At 46.9% G+C, this 21850-nt stretch overlaps 1 protein-coding gene across 2 annotated transcripts in view; it reads right to left on the reverse strand.

The window, feature by feature from the left end:
• Positions 1–21850, reverse strand: part of ube2ql1 (ubiquitin conjugating enzyme E2 QL1) — a 57330-nt gene that overhangs the window by 31746 nt on the left and 3734 nt on the right. Inside the window, exons 2-3 of one of the 2 annotated variants that reach the window (XM_085988713.1) lie at positions 20223–20280; positions 19886–19887 (exon numbers count right to left, since the gene is read on the reverse strand). The exons of the other annotated variant lie outside the window; for it this stretch is intronic. Coding sequence (XP_085844839.1) covers positions 19886–19887; positions 20223–20280 — 60 coding nt within the window. The remainder of the gene's footprint in view (positions 1–19885; positions 19888–20222; positions 20281–21850) is intronic. 2 annotated transcript variants of the gene reach the window in all.

Raw genomic sequence — 21850 nt, forward strand, 5'->3', positions numbered from 1 at the left:
CCTTGGTGAAGCACAGACGTCTGACACACTGTTCCTCGCTGAGGTTCAGGTACTCCCTGAACACCCTGGGTGTATATGGCCTCCTGCTGAGAGCCCTTCTCCCCCTCCCTTCTCCTCCCTCTTCCCACAGATTGTCCTGCTGTGTAACCTCTGCTCTTTCTCCCTGACATGCTGTAGGCCAAGTGGAATGCCTACTAGTGCACCCATGTCTTGGAGCAAATGGTCTGTGCAGAATCCTTGAAGTCAGGACAAAGTCCTTCAGCACCTGCCACACCACCTGCCAGCATTTATTACCCATCCCTAGTTGCCCTTGAGAAGGTGGTGGTGAGCCACCTTCTTGAACCGCTGCAGTCCGTGTGGTAAAGATACTCCCACAGTCCTGTTAGGTAGGGAGTTCCAGGATTTTGACCCAGCGACGATGAACGAACGGCGATATACTTCTAAGTCAGGGTGGTGTGTGACTTGGAGGGGAACTTGGAGGTGGTGGTGTTCCCATGCGTCTGCTGCCCTTGTCCTTCTAGGTGGAAGAGGTTGCGGGTTTGGGAGGTGCTGCCGAAGAAGCCTTGGTGAGTTGCTGCAGTGCATCTTGTAGAGGGTACACACTGCAGCCACGGTACGCCGGTGGTGGAAGGATTGAGGCCTAGAAATTCAGTATAGCCACGTTTGGGGCGCTACAGCCGGGCGGCCGCTAAAGTTTGCGCCCGGCGCAACTTCGCGCCACCTTCGCCGATATTCAGTGGCATCGCCCCAAGAGGTTGCTGCAGCGCTAAAACAGGCGATGCACGACTATCATTAGGCACTAAGCCGGCGGCCCGGGGCAAAACCCCCGAGGGCGGGCGCAGCGCAGGTGCGGCGAGTTGCTGATTGACGGCAGACACTCTGGCGCCGGTGAGCTCTTAAAGGGGGAGGGTGGATTTGTTTGCCTGCCACGCCCTGCACACTGCAGCCCTGAAGCAAGGCCTGACCACTGCTGCTTGATCTGTACAATGCCCAGGACTATGGAGAAGGTCAGGGAGAGAGCGCAGCGCTTCAGCTACGGTGACCTGAGGGTGCTGGTTGGCGCAGTGGAGCGCAGGCGCGATGTTCTGTTCACTGAAGGTGGCAGGAGGCCACTGCCCAGCGCCTATCGGAAAGCCTGGAGGGAGGTGTCAAACAGGGTGACCTCCAACAGCGTGGTTGCCAGGACTCCTGTGCAATGCCGAAAAAAGTTCAACGACCTCACTCGGGTTGTCAGGGTGAGTACCCTTTCCAGTGTCCTCCTCATCCCTGCATGTGCACCTCAGTTTATGGGCTAAGGGACCTGAAAGCCCTAATGCCCAGCCCTCATCCAGCAGCTATGGGACTGTCATGAAAATCACTTGCACATTCAGCACTTTACACACTGTAAAAGCTATTCGACCATGGGAGGCAGTACAGCCCAGATCAGGGCTTCACACTGTCAGGGCTAGTCCACCATGGGAGGCAGTGCAGACAAGATCAGGGCTTCACACTGTACTTAGAGGCCGTCCTTTCTCTTGCAGGGCAAGGTGGTGCACAACCGAAGGCAGCAGCGTGAGACCGGGGGAGGCAATCCTGACCTCAAAGAGCTCTCCGACCTGGACCAGCGTGTGGAGCGCATTATGTCAGGCCGGCTGATTGGCCCCGTCGCCAGTAGAGATGCCGACCCTGTTGTGGGCCCCAATGGTAAGGGCATCACCTTTTTGACCTATCTCTTTCCACTTGCGCCTCAGAACAGCATCCTTTGCCACTGTCGGCCCAATGCAGTGCATAGCAGCACTCATGCCTCCCTCGCTGCCACCCTGTCCTCACTCTAAAGCAACTCTTGTGCCTCCCTGCTTTCAGATGGTGAATCGCCAGGTGAGGAGGCGGGCCCTCAACCTGGCACTGTGAGTGAATCGGAGGGCGAGGAGGAGGAGGAGGAAGAGGAAGCCGGACCATCAGTGCCACCCTCAGCCGAGGCAGCCCATGGCGATGATGGGGACACGTCTTCCCTGGAGGGGAGCCGGGGGGAAGGGTCGGAGGAGAGTGAAGCTCCGGGGCCCAGCGGCCTGCAGCAACGCGGGAGGGGTGGGGAAGCTCGGCGGCCTTCTCCCCGGAGAGTGAGTGCGGCCTCCAGTCCTGCTACGGTGAGCGCAGAGGAGGTGCGGCTCCTAGAGGAAATGGCCGCCCAGGCTGAGCGCAGGCACACTGAGCTCATGGCTGCAGTGGCAAGGATGCCTGACTCCATAGAGTCACTGTCAAGGAGTGTGCAGGAATTCGGGGCAGCACAGGCCAGGAGTCTGCAGGACTTCGCGGCAGCACAGGCAGCTTCTAGCCAAGTGCTCAGTCGTGCCGTCCATTCACTGGCTGGTGTCATGCGGACACAGACCAGGGCCACAAGGGCACTAACTGCTGCCACCCTCGCTGGATCGGCCAGGCATCGCCAGGGCATTCGCCGCGCCGCAGCAGCCCAGCAGTCTGTGCTTCAGCAGTTTGCTGCGCATGCTGCAGTGCTGACCCGTGCGAGTGCCAATGTCTCAGGCGACCAGGGAGTACCTGTGATCTGTCAGGTTGGCAGCATTCCTGCAGCCGACACTGCCACTCCTCCATTGCAGCTGCCACCAGCCGCTGGACAGACTGCTGCCGCCCAAGCAGAGTTGGAGCAGTCAGCAGCCGGCCCCTCCAGGGCCAGAGCTGGTCCAGGCCGACCCCCAAGGGCATCTGCCGTCTCGCCATCTGACCCTCAGCAGCCTTCCCCCAGCCTTGCTGGAGGCACTGGGGTCCCATTGAGGAGGAGCTGCAGGGCGGGCAGGGGCCAGTCACGGATGCGAAAGGCATCACCCTCGCAGGGCAAAAAGTAGAAGGTGTGGCCAAATGTTTTGTTTCACTTGTAAAGGCCGAGACTGGTGTATTTGTGTTTTTTGGGGGGGCTTCTCTCCATTAGTTTGTTATGTGGGAAGGGCACAGAGGTATCAAAGTAATAAATGTTCTTAAATCGCACTGTCCATGCTTTCTTTTGGAAGTCCTGGTTGCCCTGCTCGGCTGAGGGCTTGCGGAGCGGCTACATTCATCTTGTGCCATAGCCATTCCCTGAGAGGGGGCCTAGAACCGACGTGCAATAAGCCACCGACGGGCGGCCCTTGCACTTTCTGCCTCCCTCCTGTGCTGGTCCTCCTCCTCCTCCTCCTCCTCTGGTGGTCCTCCAATGTCTGGTGGCAGTGGCTGAGTCCTGCGGATAGCCAGGTTGTGCAGCATGCAGCACACGACCACAAAATGGGAGACTCGCTCAGGCGAGTACTGTAGGGCTCCTCCGGAACGATCCAGACAGCGGAACCGTTGCTTCAGGACGCCGATTGTTTGCTCAATGATGTTCCTGGTTGCTTGATGGCTGTCATTGTATCCCTCTTCAGCAGGGGTGCTGGGCGCACGGAGCGGGGTCATCAGCCAGGTGCACAAAGGATAGCCTTTGTCCCCGAGAAGCCATCCTCGTGGGTGAGGCTGGGCCTGGAACATGTCTACCACAGAAGTCTGACGCAGGATGAAGGCATCATGGCTGCTGCCTGGAAAGCGGGCATTGACAGCTAGGATGATCTGCCTGTGGTCACACACCAACGGCACGTTGAGCGAATGGTAGCCCTTCCGGTTGCGGTAATCCTCGGCATTCTCTAGAGGTGCCCGCAAAGCCACATGCGTGCAATCAATGGCGCCCTGCACCATGGGGAAGCCCGCTAATGCTGCAAAGCCCATTGCACGCTGTTGCTGCTTGACAACGGCCATGGAGAAGGAGATGAACTGACGTCTCCTTCTGAAAAGGGCATTGGTCACCTGGCGGATGCAGCAATGTACGGCAAACTGGGAGATGTTGGAAATGTCCCCAGCAGCGGATTGGAAGGAGCCGGTGGCATAGAAGTTGAGAGACACCGTCACCTTCACTGCCACCGACAGAGACGTCCTGCTCCTCAGCTGTGGCTGCAGATCTCCGCGAAGCAGGTGGCAGATCTCAGTGACCACCGCCCTTCGGAATCGCAGCCTCTGAACACACTGCTCGTCAGACATGTTCAGATATGAGAACTGCTGGCGGTATACCCTGGGTGGGTAAGGCCTCCTTAGCCGACGCCTGTTGCCCCTTCTCCGTCTGGCCATGACTGCCACTTTCTCACAGCGTCTCTGAGCCCTTTGAATGCAATGGAGAAGGCCAACATTTGCACCCATTGCAGCCCCCATTATATGTTTCCAATCAATGCTATGACACTGAAGTTAAAGACAAGTGCAAAGCTGTGGCCTGAAGCCACAAGTACCTGTGCGAGTGTTGAGCCAAACCAGAAAGCTGAAGCCTCTCCTTTGTCTCTCTGCAAAGATCCGTCTCTCACAAAGAAGGAGTGTTGCAAAATGGCTGCCATTTGTACTGCAGGAGGAGTGCCCTTTAATTTGTGCCCCCTGCGCCCCGCAGCGACTGGGAACCATTCCCCTCTACCAGTCGCTAGGGGCGCCAGGCGCACAATAGGCTGGCGCCACTGAATTTCCGGTTTGGGGCGCACAAAGGGCGTTGCACGATGAAATGACGTCAGGATCTGTGCGCGCAGCTGAGCGCGCGCAAAGGCTTTGCGCCGCCGCTAAATCTTTACTGAAGTTGGGGAGAGGCGCAGATCGCGCTGCGCCCGGCCGCTAGCCGCCTAGCGCCCCACATCTCCTCCTCCTAAGGCGCTAGCGGCTGGCGCAAACAACTGAATTTCTAGGCCTGAATGTTTAAGATAGTGGCTGTTAACCCACAATCAGTTCCTTTCAGATGCGAACTCACAATTTTTAATGTTGTCTTGCAGTTTTGCATTCATCCTTGGCCAGTAGACACATTTTTGTATTCCTAGCAAGCAACTCTTTACTCCAACATGAGATGAATTGATTTGCTGTGGGTTTTCTCACTGTCTTTTGGATACCTGCTCATTATCCCTTAAACCAAATATACTGCATACTGTATTTATCTCTTAAATGAAAGAATGCAGCAACTGGAGCTGAAGCCTCTCCTTTGCTCTATAGCCAACAATTCAAGATACATTTCTTCAGGATCTGAAGGCTATCATCCTTTTTACTTAACCTAATATGTAAATTTTCCTGTTCCCTTTCTCCCAGTTGCCAAATAGGCAGAACACATCCAAAGTGCCCTGAGTAGATCCAGCTGCTGCTACTTAAAGCAGCAGGATGGTTGCTGGTGTTGGGATCTTCTGGCTGCTATCCAAGAAGGCCTTGGACACCAATCTTGGTCCCCGGAAGAAAGAAAAGGATTGACTTTGGACCCTGTTGAGTTTGTTGCCTACTCCTCTTGGGGCTGGACGCAGGGCCTAAGGCCCAGTTCTTCTGAACGCTCCTTAAACTGGGTAAGAAAAATGAGGCAGAAGGGATCCTTCCTGCTTCATTCAAGAGGGACCCTTCCTGCAGCTCTGAGGTTGTGTCCCCACCAGGGAATATTCCAGGCCAACATAAAGGGGCAGAGACCTGCTGAAACAGGTTTCTGCCTTTCTTCCTGTGTTTGGTATTTATGGAGTAAGTGTTCCCTTTGCATAAAGCATAGGAAAACTTATCCCAATAGCTTAATTTTTTTTTAAGTTAGAATAATCTTAAAATCTGACGTAAAAACTATCAGTTTCTCTCTCATGCAGGTAGCCATTTTAAATAATGTTTCCTTTCCCTTCTATGATCAGGGATGCAGGTTGATCCTGACTGCAACAGGCAGGTTTTCTATCATATTAACTGTCTCTGATTCTTCCTGTAGCTGATCTTTGACATTACAGCATAAGTATTTCTGCTTTGGGTAGTAGCAAGTTTCATCTGTGTTCCTCGACCAGACAATACGCATGTCTAAATCTTAAGTCTTCTCAACATGATAGGTATCCTTTTGTCTTCACCTTTCACCCCACCAGTTTCCACATTCAACGGATCATCCTCTGCCTTTTCCGCCACCTCCAGCACGATGCCACCACAAAATACATCTAGCCCTCCCCTCCCCGTTTAGCTTTCCGAAGACACCGTTCCCTCTGTGACATCCTGGTACACTCTTCCATCAACCCCACGGAGCCTTCCCGTGTAAGCATAGGAGATGCAACACCTGCCCTTTCACCTCCTCCCTTCCCACCGTCCAGGGCCCCAAAATTGCCTTCCAGGTGAAACAGTGATTTACTTGTACTTCTTTCAATTTAGTATACTGTATTCACTGCTCACGATGGGGTCTCCTCTACATTGTGGAGAACAAATGCAGATTGGGTGATCGCTTTGCTGAACACCTCCATTCAGTCTGTTAGCATGACCCTGAGCTTCCGGTCACTTGGCATTTTAATTCTCCGTCCACTCTGACCTCTCTGTCCACGGCCTCTTACACTCTTCCAATGAAGCTCAATGGAAGCTCGAGGAACAGCACCTCATCTTCCGATTAGGCATTTTACAACCTTCCGGACTCAACATCGAGTTGAACAATTTCAGATCACAATCACTGCTCCCATTTTTTTCCACACAGCAGGTGCTGGTAATGATTCAGCTGTTGCCATTTACAGCTCCTCTGGACCCATCTTTTGTTTCTTTATTTGTCCCATTAGCACCCCCTTTTGCCTTGCACTATCATCCCTTTTGTCATTTAAATCACTCCTGCCCTCCCCCTATCACTGAGGAGCAGAAGAAGAAACAGAAGATCAAGATCAATTTCACATTCCCAACCACCAGTCCTCGAGGTCGCCCAGCAAGGCCATTTGCAGTGTCCCCCACTGAAAGTCAGCAACCTTCAACCAGCTATGCTGCAGCCACTGGGGTAGCACTGTGTGACAGCAGTAGGAAAGGCAAAGGCACACACAAGACAGTCACTAAGGGAATGTATAAGGGTGATGAGTTGATATCTTGATGTCATATTGGATGGATAGATGTATAAAGTTGGATTGGAAAGTTTGCTTTATGGTGGCTTTTATTCAGCATTGTGGCCAAGAGGACGCTGTGATGGTCAGTAACATATGGAAGGTAAGTTGTAGGACAAATGTTGAAAGGGGAATTGGGGTTGTGATCACTGGTATTGCAGGCGGATGATTCTATCCCAGATATCCCAGCCAGAAAGGGGCTGTCCGGGTTGCATCCTTCCTTCTCTTCTGCGCCTACCTTTTCTGCATCTTCCTCTTCCCTCTGCAAGTGGGTGCTGTATATTTGAAATAAAGCAGAAAATGCTGGAAATACTCAGCAGGTCAGGCAGCATCTCGACCAGAGACGTGAACCCTGTTTCTCTCTCCATGGATGCTGCCTGACCTGCTGAGTATTTCCAGCATTTTCTGTCTTCTCAAAGGCCTTCTTTTACTATCCGAAGCCTTGCAAGCATCCAGCAGCAATCCCTGCACACTTTAAAATATTTTAACATGTATTGCACCAAGCCACTACTTCAATAAAATAAAATATCTAGTTCAAAAGCTTAAATCCAAACTTACTTGAAAACTGTGTGTCCTTTTAAGAGGTGCTGACAGCATTTCTGTAAGTCTGCTGAATGCTGGGTTTTCATAGCGAGCTTAGGACCCAGCGTTAAACTCAGCGCTAAGGTCGAAGTTCACTGAGGTGACGTTAAGTCGTCTTTGCACGCCGAATAATGTCGCTCTCTCTTCATTTACATTTCATGGGCCAACTGAGGCCCTCACCAAAATGGTGGCCGCTGAGTCCCGCACCAGAGAGGCGCTAGAATGGCAGCCGTCATTTTTCCACTGAATTGCGGCGGTAATTCGTGGCGGTAAGTGGCCCATTTTCCAGGCCACTGAGGCTCAATATTTTAAGTGCTCTACATATCATACAGCACAGAAGGAGGCCATTTGGCCCATCGTACCTGTGCCAGCTCTTTGAAAGAGCTATCTAATTAGCCCTACTCTCTTGCTCATTCCCCATAGCCCTGCAAATTTTTCCTTTTCAAGTATTTATTCAATTTCCTTTTGCAAGTTATTATTGAATCTGCCTCTACCACATTGGCACAATACTCCAGACAGTGCATTCCAGATCATAACAACACGCTGTGTAAAAAAAATGCTCCTCAAAATGCCTCTGGTTCTTTTGCCAAATACCTTAAATCTGTGTCCTCTAGTTTCTGACCCTTCTACCGGTGAAGACAGCTTCTCTCTATGTACTCTATCAAAACCCCTCATAATTTGAACACTTCTATTAAATCTCCCCTTAACCATTCTCTAGTTTCTCCACATAACTGAAGTCCCTCATCCCAGATACTATTCTAGTAAATCTCCTCTGCACCCTCTCGAAGGGCTTGACATCCTTCCTAAAGTGCGATGCCGAGAATTGGACACAATACTCCAGCTGAGGCATATCCAGTGATTTAGCATAAATTCCTTGCTTTTGTATATGTAACTGGCTGTCCCATTAGTGAGTGCTGCTCCAAGACCTGTTTCTGATACATCTGTTTGCAGTTCTTCATGCAGATTGTAATAGTTCAGTAGTACTTCAGCGGCTTCACTTGGTCAGGTGCCTTGGTCATGGATGGTTAACCAACATCATTCGGCAATGTTAAATTTAATTTTCTCAGTGGCTCACCCACATTACTGAGGATTGGCAAAAATGTCATTAAATAACAAACCAAATGTACCTCAGTATTCCTGTTACATTTGTGATCTTGGGCAGCTCCAAAACTGCCCTCTGCTTGTCGGAATCTGATTTATGACCTTAGTCTGTAATGAGGTGTTCCATGAATGTAACTTCTTGGAAGCTTGGTTTACTCTTACCTTTGTTGAGTTTTAGGTTTTGCTTCCAGCATTTTTGCATAAGAACTGTGCGATTTTTATCATGCTCGTTCATGGATTTTCCAAACTATCTCGCCATCATACACTAATATGCTATCTCGATTGCCTTTACTTCTAACAATTCCTCAATTAACTGATTCTGCCTGTGCTGAAATTATTCTGGTGTGCTTAGTACAGCATAAGGCATACACGATCATTTATATTTGCCAAATAGAGTATTAAATATATTTGGATAGGAGGGTTCCAAAAATCCACAGGCTATGACCTCGATGTCTGCCTGCCTTATACAAGCAGAAAATCTGGTGCCTTCCCATCATTGGGGATGGGAGGGTTGCCTAGCCCACCCCCCCCCCCATCCCCCGACTCCACTGTGCACCTTCTGAGCCCCCCGTGCAAGGATACCGATACAGATTTAAAAAATAAAAAATTACCAGTCTCAGGGGTTCCAGGCCCCTTCCTTGGCCTGGACACCGCCCCCCCTCCCCCACTCAATGGGGCACACTTGAACCCATCTGGAGGTACGCCTCCTCGCAGTCTCTAATCCTACACCGGATCCTGAATAAGTTAGTGAAGCAGGTATTCACAGCTCCTTCCCCACAGCCATTCCCTGATGCCAATGGTCTTGCAAAGGATAGGTGGAGGTTCTGGACGTTACAAGGCTGACCAGAAAATTCTGGACGGTGGGGGCCTGGTGCTAATAGGCCCCTGCCGTTTTCCGACAAATTCCACCAGACTCCTGCCGAGGCTACAGCAGAGTCAGGCAGAATCCTTGAGGAAATTCGGGGCCAAGCTCTTCTCATTCATGTGCAAAAATCCATTATTTGCATCCAAAACACTGAATAACACTGACAAAGAGTTTGACTCGAAACGTTGACTCTATTTCTCTCTCCACAGATGTTGCCTGGCCTGCTGAGTTTTTCCAGCATTTTCTGTTGTTATTTCGGATTTCCAGCATCCGCAGTATTTTGCTATCATACTGAATATATCCTTACGGCTTAAACTTGGTAATGTATCCTTGATGGTAGCCAAAGGACAGTGACTCCTAACAACTCTGTTCAGGACTCTTGGGCCTCTGAGGGTTCTTCCTAGGCTTCTTGATTACTAGGCTAGATATCAGGGCCTAGAAATTCAGTGGGCTTTGCACCCAGTTACCGCCCAAAGAGGGCTTCTGCGCCAGTCTGCAAACTTCGGGCGAACTTCATTGACGCGCTAATTGCGGCGGTAGCCGTTAACGCTGCGCCGCCACCGATGACGTCATCGGTGTGCGCAGCGCCCCGGTACCGCCCCGACACCGGCCCGACCCCCATCTTCAGTAGCGGCCGCATCTTCCGTGGCGGCTGCTAATAACATTCGGAGACCGGGTCCGTACAGCAGCCTTAGTGGGGCGCTTTAAGGTGGAGGTGCGGCCGGCCGCTTTTTCGGCGGCCGCCTGCCCGCACCTCCTTCCCCGGCCTCCTCCACGGCATTGCCGGCTGGTTTCCGGGAGCCCGGCACTTCTCCGTTGTGCCGGGCTCTTTTGCCGGCACTCGCGATCGGGGCTCCGGCTGCTGCAGGCACCTCCCCCTTAAGAGAGGGAGGAAGGCCTGCAGTACCGCAGCCTGCCGCTCCGTTGCGGGTGGCGCTGCGGCCACTAGCGCATCGATATTCAGTTTCAGCGCCCCAAGCGGGGGCGGCCACACCCTTGAACAGCGGCCGTCCTCGACTTTGGGCGCTGAAACTGAATATCGGCTGGGCGCGAGTGGCTCCGCGCCCAGCGGTAAATTCTGGCCGCCAGTGAGCTGGTGGGGCTATAGCTAATTTCTAGGCCCAAAAGTCTTAACCTGATTATTTGAACTATCATCTTCAGTTTAATCAACCTTTCACGTTCTTCCTTTTATGACAACAGGTACTTCCCTGGACAGATGAATCACCGGGTTCACCTTAGGGGTTCAGGTTAAAGTGATATTTTCCCTGTTCCTGGCCTATTCCTTGAAGGACATAAGGATACTGTTTTTGGGTTTGCCCCAGTGAAAGTGACTTTTACGCATGTAACTCTTTAAATTTACCTTAACTGTGGTATAGAATCATAGAACCATAGAATGGTTACAGCACAGAAGGAGGCCATTCGGCCTGTCGGTCCCATGCCGGCTCTCTGCAAGAGCACTTCAGCTAGTCCCACTCACCCGCCCTTTCCCCATAGCCCTGCAATTTTTTTTCCTTCAGGTACTTATCCAATTCCCGCTTGAAAGCCACAATTGAATCTGCCTCCATCACCCTTTCAGGCAGTGCATTCCAGATCCTAACCACTCGCTGCATAAAAAAGTTTTTCCTCATGTCGCCTTTGGTTCTTCTGACAATCACCTTAAATCTGTCCCCTCTGGTTCTTGACCCTTCTGCCAATGGGAACAATTTCTCTCTATCTACTCTGTCTAGACACCTCATGATTTTGAACACCTCTATCAGTGTTTTATAAAGGTTCATCATAACTTCCTTCCTTTTGTACTCTATGCTTCTATTTATAAAGCCCAGGATCCTGTATGCTTTTTTAACCGCTTTCTCAACCTGCCCTGCCACCTTCAACAATTTCTGCACATATACCCCCAGGTCTCTGTTCATGCACCCCCTTTAGAATTGTACCCTTTAGTTAACATTGCCTCTCCTCACTCTTCCTACCAAAATGTATCACTTTGCACTTTTCTACGTTAAATTTCATCTGCCAGGTGTCCACCCATTACACCACCCTGTCTATGTTCTCTTGTAGTCTATCCTTATCCTCCTCACCGTTCACTATACTTCCAAGTTTTGTGTCATCTGCAAATTTTGAAATTGTGCCCTGTACACCCAAGTCTAAGTCATTAATATCTAACAAGAAATGCAGTGGTCCTAGTACCGACCCATAGAAACATAGAAGATTGGAGCAGGAGTAGGCCATTCGGCCTCTCGAGCCTGCTCTGCCATTTAATTAGATCATGGCTGATCATCCAAATTCAGTACCCTGTCCCTGCTTTATCCCCATATCCCTTGATCCCTTTAGCCTTAAGAAATATATCTAACTCCTTCTTGAATATATTTAATGAGTTGGCCTCAACTGCCTTCTGTGGTAGAGAATTCCACAGGTTCACCACTCTCTGGGTGAAGAAATTCCTCCTCATCTCAGTCCTAAATGGCTTACCCCTTATCCTTAGACTGTGACCCCTGGTTCTGGACTCCCCCGCCATCGGGAACATCCTTCCTGCATCTAGTCTGTCTAGTCCTGTTAGAATTTTATAAGTTTCAATGAGATCCCCTCTCATTCTTCTAAACTCTAGTGAATATAAGCCTAATCGACCCAATCTCTCTTCAGACGTCATTCCTGCCATCCCCAGGTATCAATCTGGTGAATCTTCGCTGCACACCCTCCGTGGCAAGAACATCCTTCCTTAGATAAGGCGACCAAAACTGTACACAATACTCAAGGTGTGGTCTCACCAAGGCCCTGTACAACTGCAGCAAGACATCCTTGCTCCTGTACTCGAATCCTCTCGCTATGAAGGCCAACATACCACTTGCCTTCTTAACTGCCTGTTGCACCTGCATGCTTACCTTCAGCGACTGGTACACAAGGACACCCAGGTCTCATTGCACTTCCCCTTTTACCTATTGCCGTTCAGATAATAATCTGCCTTCCTGTTTTTGCCACCAAAATGGATAACCTCACATTTATCCACATTATACTGCATCTGCCCAATCACCCAACCTGTCCAAATCATACTGGAGTTTCTCTGCATCCTCCTCACAGCACATGCGCCCACCCAACTTTGTGTCATCTGCAAACTTGGAGGTATTACATCTAGTTCCCTCGTCTAGATCATTAACATATATTGTGAATAGCTGGGGTCCTAGGACCGATCCCTGCGGTACCCCACTAGTCACTGCCTGCCACTCGGAAAAAGACCCGTTTATTCCAACTCTTTGCTTCCTGTCTGCCAACCAGTTCTCTATCCAAGTCAGTACCTTACCCCCAATCCCATGTGCTTTAACTTTGCACGCTAATCTCTTATGCAGGACCTTATCGAAAGCCTTCTGAAAGTCCAAATACACCACATCCACTGGTTCTCGCTTATCTATTCTACCAGTTACACCCTCAAAAAATTCCAGTAGATTAGTCAAGCATGATTTACCTTTTGTAAATCCATGTTGACTTTGTCTGATCCTGTCACTGTTTTCCAAGTGCTCTACTATTACATCTTTTATAATGGACTCTAGCATTTTCCCCACTACTGATATCAGGCTTACCGGTCTATAATTCCCGTTTTCTCTCTACCACCTTTTTTAAATAGTGGGGTTACATTAGCTACCCTCCAATCCATGGGAACTATTCCAGAGTCTATAGAATTTTGGAATATGACCAGCAATGCATCTACTATTTCTAGGGCCACTTCCTTAAGTACCCTAGGATGTAGATTATCAGGCCCTGGGGATTTATCGGCCTTCAATCCCATCAATTTCTTCCAGTCTGATAAACAACCATTCGCCACTACTCTCTCCTTCCTGTCACTTATCAATTTTGTATCCATGCTGCCACTGTCCCTTTTATTCCATGGGCTTCAACTTTGCTGGTAAGCCTATTATGTGGCATTTTATCAAACGTCTTTTGGAAGTCCATGTACACCACGTCAACCGCACTGCCCTCATCAACCCTCTCTGTTACCTCATCAAAGAACTCAATCAAGTTAGTTAAACACGATTTGCCTTTAGCTAACATAAAAGGGAAGCGCATTTTTGTACTAAAACTTGATTAGCTCCATTTGTTGGATTGCTTTGCTTCCAGGCAAAAGTGTGGAGTAGCTGTTTGGTATGACCACAAATTCCATGTTGTACTTCTTACAATTCTTTGGATTCACCAAGTTTACTTTCAGCATTCCAGAGGCTTTAGAATAGCTGTGTTGCACTTTTCAAACTGATATTTGCCAAGATCTCTCAGCAGCTCGATTTTGATTGCATTACCCATTGCATTGCAATCTAACTGATTTGCTGTTCATTTATCTGCCTGAATAAATCCAACTGGAGAAGTTGCTGCCACTAAGTGTATTCACCTGCCCTTCTTATGGAATAGAGCTACTGGCTTAATAATCTCTAGATTTTGCTTACTGTTTATTCCTGTTATTATTCCTGTATGAATTTTGGATTTTCATTGATTCTTGGCATAACACTGCAGAGCAAAATGAGTTAAATTTTCTGCAGTTTTTGCATAGTTGACCACATATTAGGACAATTTTCTTAGCATTGTTTATAAAATTCTTAAGGGACTTGACAAGGTAGATGCTGGGAGGATGTTTCCCCTGGCTGCGGCATCTAGAACTAGGGGTCACAGTCTCAGATTAAGGGGTCGGCCATTAATGACTGAGATGAAGAGAAATGTTTTCACTCAAAGGGTTGTGAATCTTTGGAATTCTCTACCCAGAGAGCTGTGAATGCTCAGTCGTCGAGTATATTCAAGACAGAGATCGATAGATTTTTGGATACTAAGGGAATCAAGGGATATACGAATAGTGCGGGAAGGTGGAGTTGAGGTAGAAGATCAGCCATGATCTTACTGAATAGTGGAGCAGGCTCGAGGGGCCGAATGGCCTACTCCTGCTCCTATTTCTTATGTTCTTATGAGTCAACAATTCCATTATCGTTGTATCGTGCCACTAAAAGGATGGTAGAAGGCGACCTAGATGGACCATGGGCTGTAGAGGCTTTCCAGCGGGTCCGCAAAATAATGAGTAGAGTAGGGCCGGCCTTACGGGACATGTGGCGGCTGCACTCCACTCCTACCTCCCGGCTCGCACGAAACCCACCTCCGGTCTTCATAGTATATGCGTGTACAATATAGACAAATCAGTGGGGTGGTTTATTCCATTTTTTTCTGAGAGCTTTTTTCTGTGACTGTGGGTCTTGTGTCATGACAAATAGTGATAGACGGCAGGCTCCCTGATTGATCACACATTTTAAAGTAAACTGTTTTGAACTTAATTTGATTGTATACCTTATATAATATGGGTATAGAGTGGAACATCTATTATCTGCATTTCAATTTTGCCTTCATGATTGACTGCCAAAATTTTCATGGGACAAAACCTTACACAAGACATCAAAATTACATGACCTATTTCTAATTTGAATCATACTTGGCTTTATTTTCCTGCATAGGGGATTGGTGTACTATATGTGTAGGACTGCAATATAGGGATTCAACATTCTGCCAATTTGCAGTTAAGAGCAGATAATGAAGGTTTCACTAGATATATGGGTAATATAGGATGTTTTCCTTACATTGTGTGAATTAAGTATGTGTACATTATATGTGTATAATTACATGTGTACAATCAACACTTATAACAGTGTTAGTAGACTAACACTATGGTCACAGTTATAAGTATGTGTGTATTAACTCAGAAAGACTTGTTTAGTAAAGGGCTACTTTAACACTAATGAGTGCATTGTTTACTGAGTATAGATATGTGCTTCCTGGTCCTGTCTAAGAGCTTAATAAATGTAGCTGAGCACAGAATGAGTCTTAGCCACCACACTGCAATTACAGAATGCAAGTACAGAGTGACTAAACCATAGTATACAAGTGAAAATACATTTTACAGGTTTGTGAAAAACAAATCCTATATGTGTTCTAAAGTTTGTATAAGTCCTCAGTAGTATTATAATTTAGATAGGGGGTCCGTGATTACTGTTCCATTTGAAAAGGGGTCCTTCAACCAAACAAGTTTGAGAACCACTGGTCTAGCTCACTACTGACAACACTAATTATTATTCCATTATTTTAAATAGGTGATGCTATGTGGTATCCATTCCTCCCTCCCCTCAAAAAAAAGAAAATTACAGTACACAATGTCCTTCCTGTACCACTGTGGAGGACGTAAGAACAAGCAAATCATTACAGTCAAGAATCGACAATGGTAATTTTAAATTGCCAGTGCACAGACCTCAGTTCAGTGATAGAGATAATGCTACTTTAGAGATCTAGGTCATGACGTATATTACATTATTTATGTATAAATTCTCCACCCTGATGGGTTTCCAAACTAACTTGATACTGGTGCCACGTTTTCTTCTGTTAAATGTTTTTTTTTATTGTTGAGGAAGTCATCTAATGGGGCAGGGAGTGAAGATATCTTAAAGATAACTTAAAAAGACAGTCTCATGATAAGGTCAATCAAAATTCAAGTATTCAACCACCAATGCTAATATTTACTTTGTTGAAATTGATAAAATAGACTTTTAGCACTAAGGCAGTAATACTGCTAATGGTGGCACTAAAGTCAATGATACATAGCTGTACAAAATGCTAGTTAGGCCACAGCTAGAGTACTGCATACAGTTCTGGTCACCACATTACAGAAAAGATGTGATTGTACTAGAGAACATACAGAGGAGATTTACAAGGATGCTGCCAGGACTGGAGAATTTTAGCTATGAGAAAAGACTGGATAGGCTGGGGTTGTTTTCTTAAGAACAGAGGAGACTGAGGGGAGATTTAATTGAGGTGAATAAAATTATGAGTGGCCCAGACAGAGTGGATAGGAAGGACCTATTTCCCTTAGCAGTGAGGTCAATAACCAGGGGGCATAGATTTAAAGTAATTGGTAGAAGGATTAGAGGGGAGTTGAGGAGATATATTTTCACCCAGAGGGTGGTGGGGGTCTGGAACTCACTACCTGAAAGGGTGGTAGAGGCAGAACCCCTCGTCGCATTTAAAAAGTACTTTGATATGCACTTGAAGTTCCATAACCTACAAGGCTACGGACCAAGAGCTGGAAAGTGGGATTAGGCTGGATAGCTATTTTTTGGCTGCACATACACGATGAGCCGAATGGCCTCCTTCTGTGCCATTAACTTCTATGATAATAATTAGACTAAAACCTTACCCTACATGTACTATTCTCCTACTATGTTATATTTTATTGTATATCTATTTTGATGAATAAAAGTCTAAATTAATTTATGGATGAGTTTGCCAAATATTTTTTCCTTCCCCAGTGCAAAACAGAGTCCCATCATAGCATATCATGTCATTCAGCTACTTCACTCAGAACCAGTGAGACTTGCTCTCAAACAGATGCAGGCAAACTTGAGTGATAGGCAGCCTGGGATTCAAACACATAACCATATGGATAGGAGGCAGGCCAGCCATTCATTTGACTTTGAGTCAGTACCTTCTGGTTGTGAGGTAGGTGCTCTACTGCCTGTGCTACGAGGTCTGCCCAGATGCATTATTTACAGGTAGACTATCCTTTATCCGAACTTCCGAAAACCGAAAACCTCTAAAAACCGAAAGTTTTTTTGTTCAGCGTAAGTCGTGCGCACGACATGACCAGAGTGGCGCACGACTTACGCTGAGCAGGGCAGAGGGTCACAGAGTTCCCTCCTGGGTAGGAGATTGCAGGCCGAGCCGGGCAGTGTGAAGGAGGTACCGGGAAAGTGAACCCAATACAGCGGCCCGTCCGATAGCTGTAGCGGCCCGTCCGATATTCTTTTCTCCCCCCCGACCCGACCCGAACCGAACCGAACCACGGCCCGTCCGATATTCTTTTCTCCCGACCCGACCGAACCGTGGCCCGTCCGATATTCTTTTCTGCCCCCCCGGACCCCGACCCCCCCCCCCCGGACCACCCCCCCCCGACCCCGACCGACCGACCCCCCGACCGACCCCGACCCCCCCGACCTGAACCGCGGCCCGTCCGATATTCTTTTCTCCGCCCCCACCCGACCCCCGACCTGATTTGCGGGCCAGCTTAGTCGGAGTCAGCCGATATCCGGCTTTCCAGAGAAGCAGGAAGGGGAATGAGACACGGAACAGTCGCAAGAGGTAGCCTGAACTTTTACAATTTATATTAAATACAAATTTCCCAGTCTTATAATAATACCTTCTGAAATCCGAAAAATTCCGAAAACCGAAACTCAGCTGGTCCCAAGGCTTTCGGATAAGGGACAGTGTACCTGTACTATTTTTTATTTAATTAACTACAATACGATTTAATCAAATTCTTACAATTTTTTTCCACATTTAATCAATTTAACATGATTCATTTTAAGTGCTCTACTGTATGCTTCTCCATAAAAGTGAATGGTGTACTTCAGATATTGTATATTCAACTCACACAAGCTCATTCTGCCACAGAGATAACTTTGTACAGTAGTAAACCGCTTCATCAAGGTACTACATTTGTTCTTAAAGTATTTAAAGGGGCAATTTTTCCATTAGGACCCCTTTTAAAAACAGTTCCAAAGAATTATGAATTTTAAGTTTTCTATTTGTCTATTTCTTCTTGACTTTTAAATATTCCTATTTAAGCAATGAATGTTGTTGCGATATATGAGGGAATTGACTAAGAGAGGTTTCTGATCCTGACAATACAAGGGAGCCAAATTGTCATTGGTAGATACACTCATTAACCAGATGTGCTTCGTGATTTTCAAAAGTATTGATGGTAAGACCTCCAAGAAAGAAAGAACGAATGAACAAATTTGCATTATTTAATGCCTTTATTGTAGGCAAACTTGGTATTTGTTTTGTGCATAGCACAGTAATGAGATGAATAACCAGTCAAACTACTTTTAGTGGTGTTGGTTGCGGCTAGGATGCTGAGAAGGATACGGGGAGAACTCCCTGGTCTTCTAGTACCACCAGAAAAGGCAGATGGAGCCTCAGCTTAACATTTCAACTGATGGAGCACCACAACAATGCAGCAGTCCCCGAGTGGGATAGTGATCAGGAGTAGGAGCTCCAGCTGTTTTATCCATTGGACCTTGCATTAAAAAAGGAACTCTGAGAGGAAAGCAAAACAATGTATGCAATAGCAATAGACTCAAAAGGAAAATCAGTCACTGAAAAAGGTAAAATTTAATAAAAACAAAATTAAAAAGCATTTAAACACAAACTAATATGGTAACAAAAAGCCTTTGATAAGGTACCACATAGCAGACTCATGACTAAGGTCAGAACATGTGGCGTTGGGGCCAAGTAGCAGAATGGATAGTAAGCTGCTATCCATTCAAGCAAGGAGAGAAGGTGCAAAAAAGATTTACTAGAATGATACCAGAACTGAGAGGTTATACCTATTAGGAAAGATTGAACAGGCTGGTGCTCTTTTCTCTAGAAAAGAGAAGACTGAGGGGTAACCTGATAGAGGTCTTTAAGATTATGAAAGGATTTGATAGAATAGACATAGAGATGTTCCAGTTGCGAGCGAGACCAGAACTAGGGGCTATAAATATAAGATAGTCACTAATAAATCCAATAGGAAATTCAGGAGAAACTTCTTTACGCAGAGAGTGGTTAGAATTTGGAACTCACTACCACAGTAGTTGAGGCAAATAACATAGGTGCATTTAAGATAAGCACATGAGGGAGAATGGAATAGAAGGATATGTTGATGGGGTTAGATGAAGAAGGGTGGGAGGAGGCTCGTGTGGAACATAAACACCGGCATGGACTTGCTGAGCTGAATGGCCTGTTTCTGTGCTGTAAGTAAATACTTTGTAACAAGATAGTGGGTTTGATATTTCAATCTGGTGGAATTCTTGGAAAAATATCAGTAATGGACTGGCTCTGCACCCACCCATCTCACTACGCCTTGACCCTGTGGGTCTTCTAGCATCAGCCTAATTACATATTTGTGGAGGCCTCCCAAATGTATTTCCAGTCCCACTCTATTGTCTTAGCAATTTGGATTCCAAGAACTCAATAGTTCTCCCAATGTTACTAAGGCATTCATTGAAAATATTTACGTCATTAATATTTCCTTTAAATTCACCCACCCAAACATTTGTGGGTGTATTCAGCACCTGCCATCCATTGAAGCGGAGGCTGGGATGTCAGCAGAACAGCTCCCCTACATTTCTTGCATCCACCCAGAAACCACCCCTGAAACCACCACACAAGTGCAAAATATTGCAAGATCTGGACCATTGTGTCCCAAGTTTGATCCCTGAGCCACCTGATCTCAGCAAGAATGGCAATGAGGACACCAGGCAATCAAGCAGGGCTTCATTTTACTGCACAGTATCTCCAACAATGCAGCACTGAAACATCAGCGCATCCCCGATTGTTCCACCTTTGGCGGCCATCCCTTCAGCTGCCTAGGCCCTAAGCTCTGGAATGCCCTCCCTAAATCTCGCTGGCTCGCTACCTCTCCCTCCTCCTTTAAGGCACTCCTTAAAACCTAACCTTTTGACCAAGCTTTTGGTCAGATGTTCTAATATCTCCTTATGTGGCTCAGTGTCAACTTTTGTTTGTTAATGTTCCAGTGAAGTGCCTTGGGACATTTTACTATGTTAAAGGCGCTATATTAATGCAAGTTGTTGGTATGTTCTCAAGTCCTAGAATGGGGCTTAAACCCATAATCTTCTGACTCTAGAGTAAAGAGTGTTACTTACTGAGCCAAGCCAGCTGTACTGCACTGGGCTCCTACATAAAGAAATTTTCTATGAATTGCAATTGAAGTTTACTCAGCTACTCGCTATAACTTTTTGCCAGGTTGCTAGATGGAATGCATCCTGGAACCAAAACGATACAGTACTTCACCTTAGAGCAGAAAAAAACATCAGCAGTGATACATATCCTGCCCAATAATAGATACCTTCTGGCGTGTAATCAGGATTAGCAACAGTGGTCACAGATATGTCTGCAAACAGACTGGCTAAAGGAAGCAAGAAGTCGGAGAATGGGAAAAAAGTGGACTAAAACAACAAACATGCTATACTATATTTTTTCACACAATATTCATATTTCTATCATGTAGCTACTTCCAGATTGGGATAATATTAGTCCTTTGATGCAAATGCCAGTTTAAAAGGAAAACTTGCCACGGTACTGAAATAAACTAACCAGGCAAACAGAAATTTGTTGGAGAAGTATTGCTCTTTTAGTAAAGATCTTTGAATTTTATTAAACAATGTGTACTTTAATTTAGTACTTTACAGTTGCACACCGCATGTGTGTGTGTGTGTGTGTGTGGGAGGGGGGATGCGAAGAGGGGCAGTTTCTAATCCATGCATTAGCCTGGCTATTCCTCTTGCCCAATAGTACAGGTAACTGAAATAAAAACAGAAAATGCTGGAAATACTCAGCAGGTCAGGCAGCATTTGGAGAGAGCAAAACAGAGTTAATATTTCAGGTCAATGACTTTTCATCAGAACTGGAAAAAGTTAGAGAGGTAACAGGTTTTAAGCAAGGATAGAGGCAGGAAAAGGGGACGGGAAAAAAATGAAAGGGAAGGTCTGTGATAGGGTGGAAGGCAGGAGAGATTAAATGACAATGGCAATAGCAGAATTATTACCAACAGCTGCTGTCCGCAAAAAAAGTGGGATCAGCTGTTGGTAATGATTCTGCCATTGTCCTTTACACCTCTTCTAGACCCATCCTTTGTTCCTTTACTTGTCCCATTACCATCTCCTTTTGCCTCACACCATCATCCCTTTTGTCTTCTAATCTCTCCTGCCTTCCATCCCATCACAGACCTTCCCTTTTGTTCATTCCTGCCCTCTGCCCATTCCCTGCCTCTGTACTTGCTTAAAACCTGCTATATCTCTAACTTTTTCCAGTTCTGATAAAAAGGTCATCGACCTGAAACGTTAACTCTGTTTCTCTCCCCACAGATGCTGCCTGACCGGCTGAGTATTTCCAGCATTTTCTGTTTTTATTTCAGATTTCCAGCATCCGCAGTATTTTTCCTTAGTACGATAACTGCCAAGTTTAAGTACATCCATCGACCACTTAGTACATGTTTCACAACTGACAAATTAAAGTATTCAAAAGGACGATTTAGTGGTGTTCTGGAAGCACGGTAATAAATATACCTCCAGCAGTATGCAAATAGAGGGAAATTGGACCAGGTTGCAACAGATAAATTTACTTGCAGCAAATTCCACCCTGTCCCTCTCTGAACATTGAGCTTTCAGCTAAGGACAGGACCTCACTTCGGCTGGAGTAGTAATAGGCAGTGATCCCTCTAAGCTGCACACGTGCGCAGCCGCGCAGTAATCTGCAAGTTCCCGTGCAGGCCGCTCACAAGCTCACACATTGAAATTTAAAGGCCGTGCAGAACATAGTGCAGCCTACATGGAACATTGACAATAGGTATAACAAAGATTCC

The sequence above is a fragment of the Somniosus microcephalus genome, chromosome 5 (assembly GCF_052327205.1).
Source record: "Somniosus microcephalus isolate GS21.2 chromosome 5, FLI_Smic_1.0, whole genome shotgun sequence".
Taxonomy (NCBI): Eukaryota; Metazoa; Chordata; class Chondrichthyes; order Squaliformes; family Somniosidae; genus Somniosus; species Somniosus microcephalus.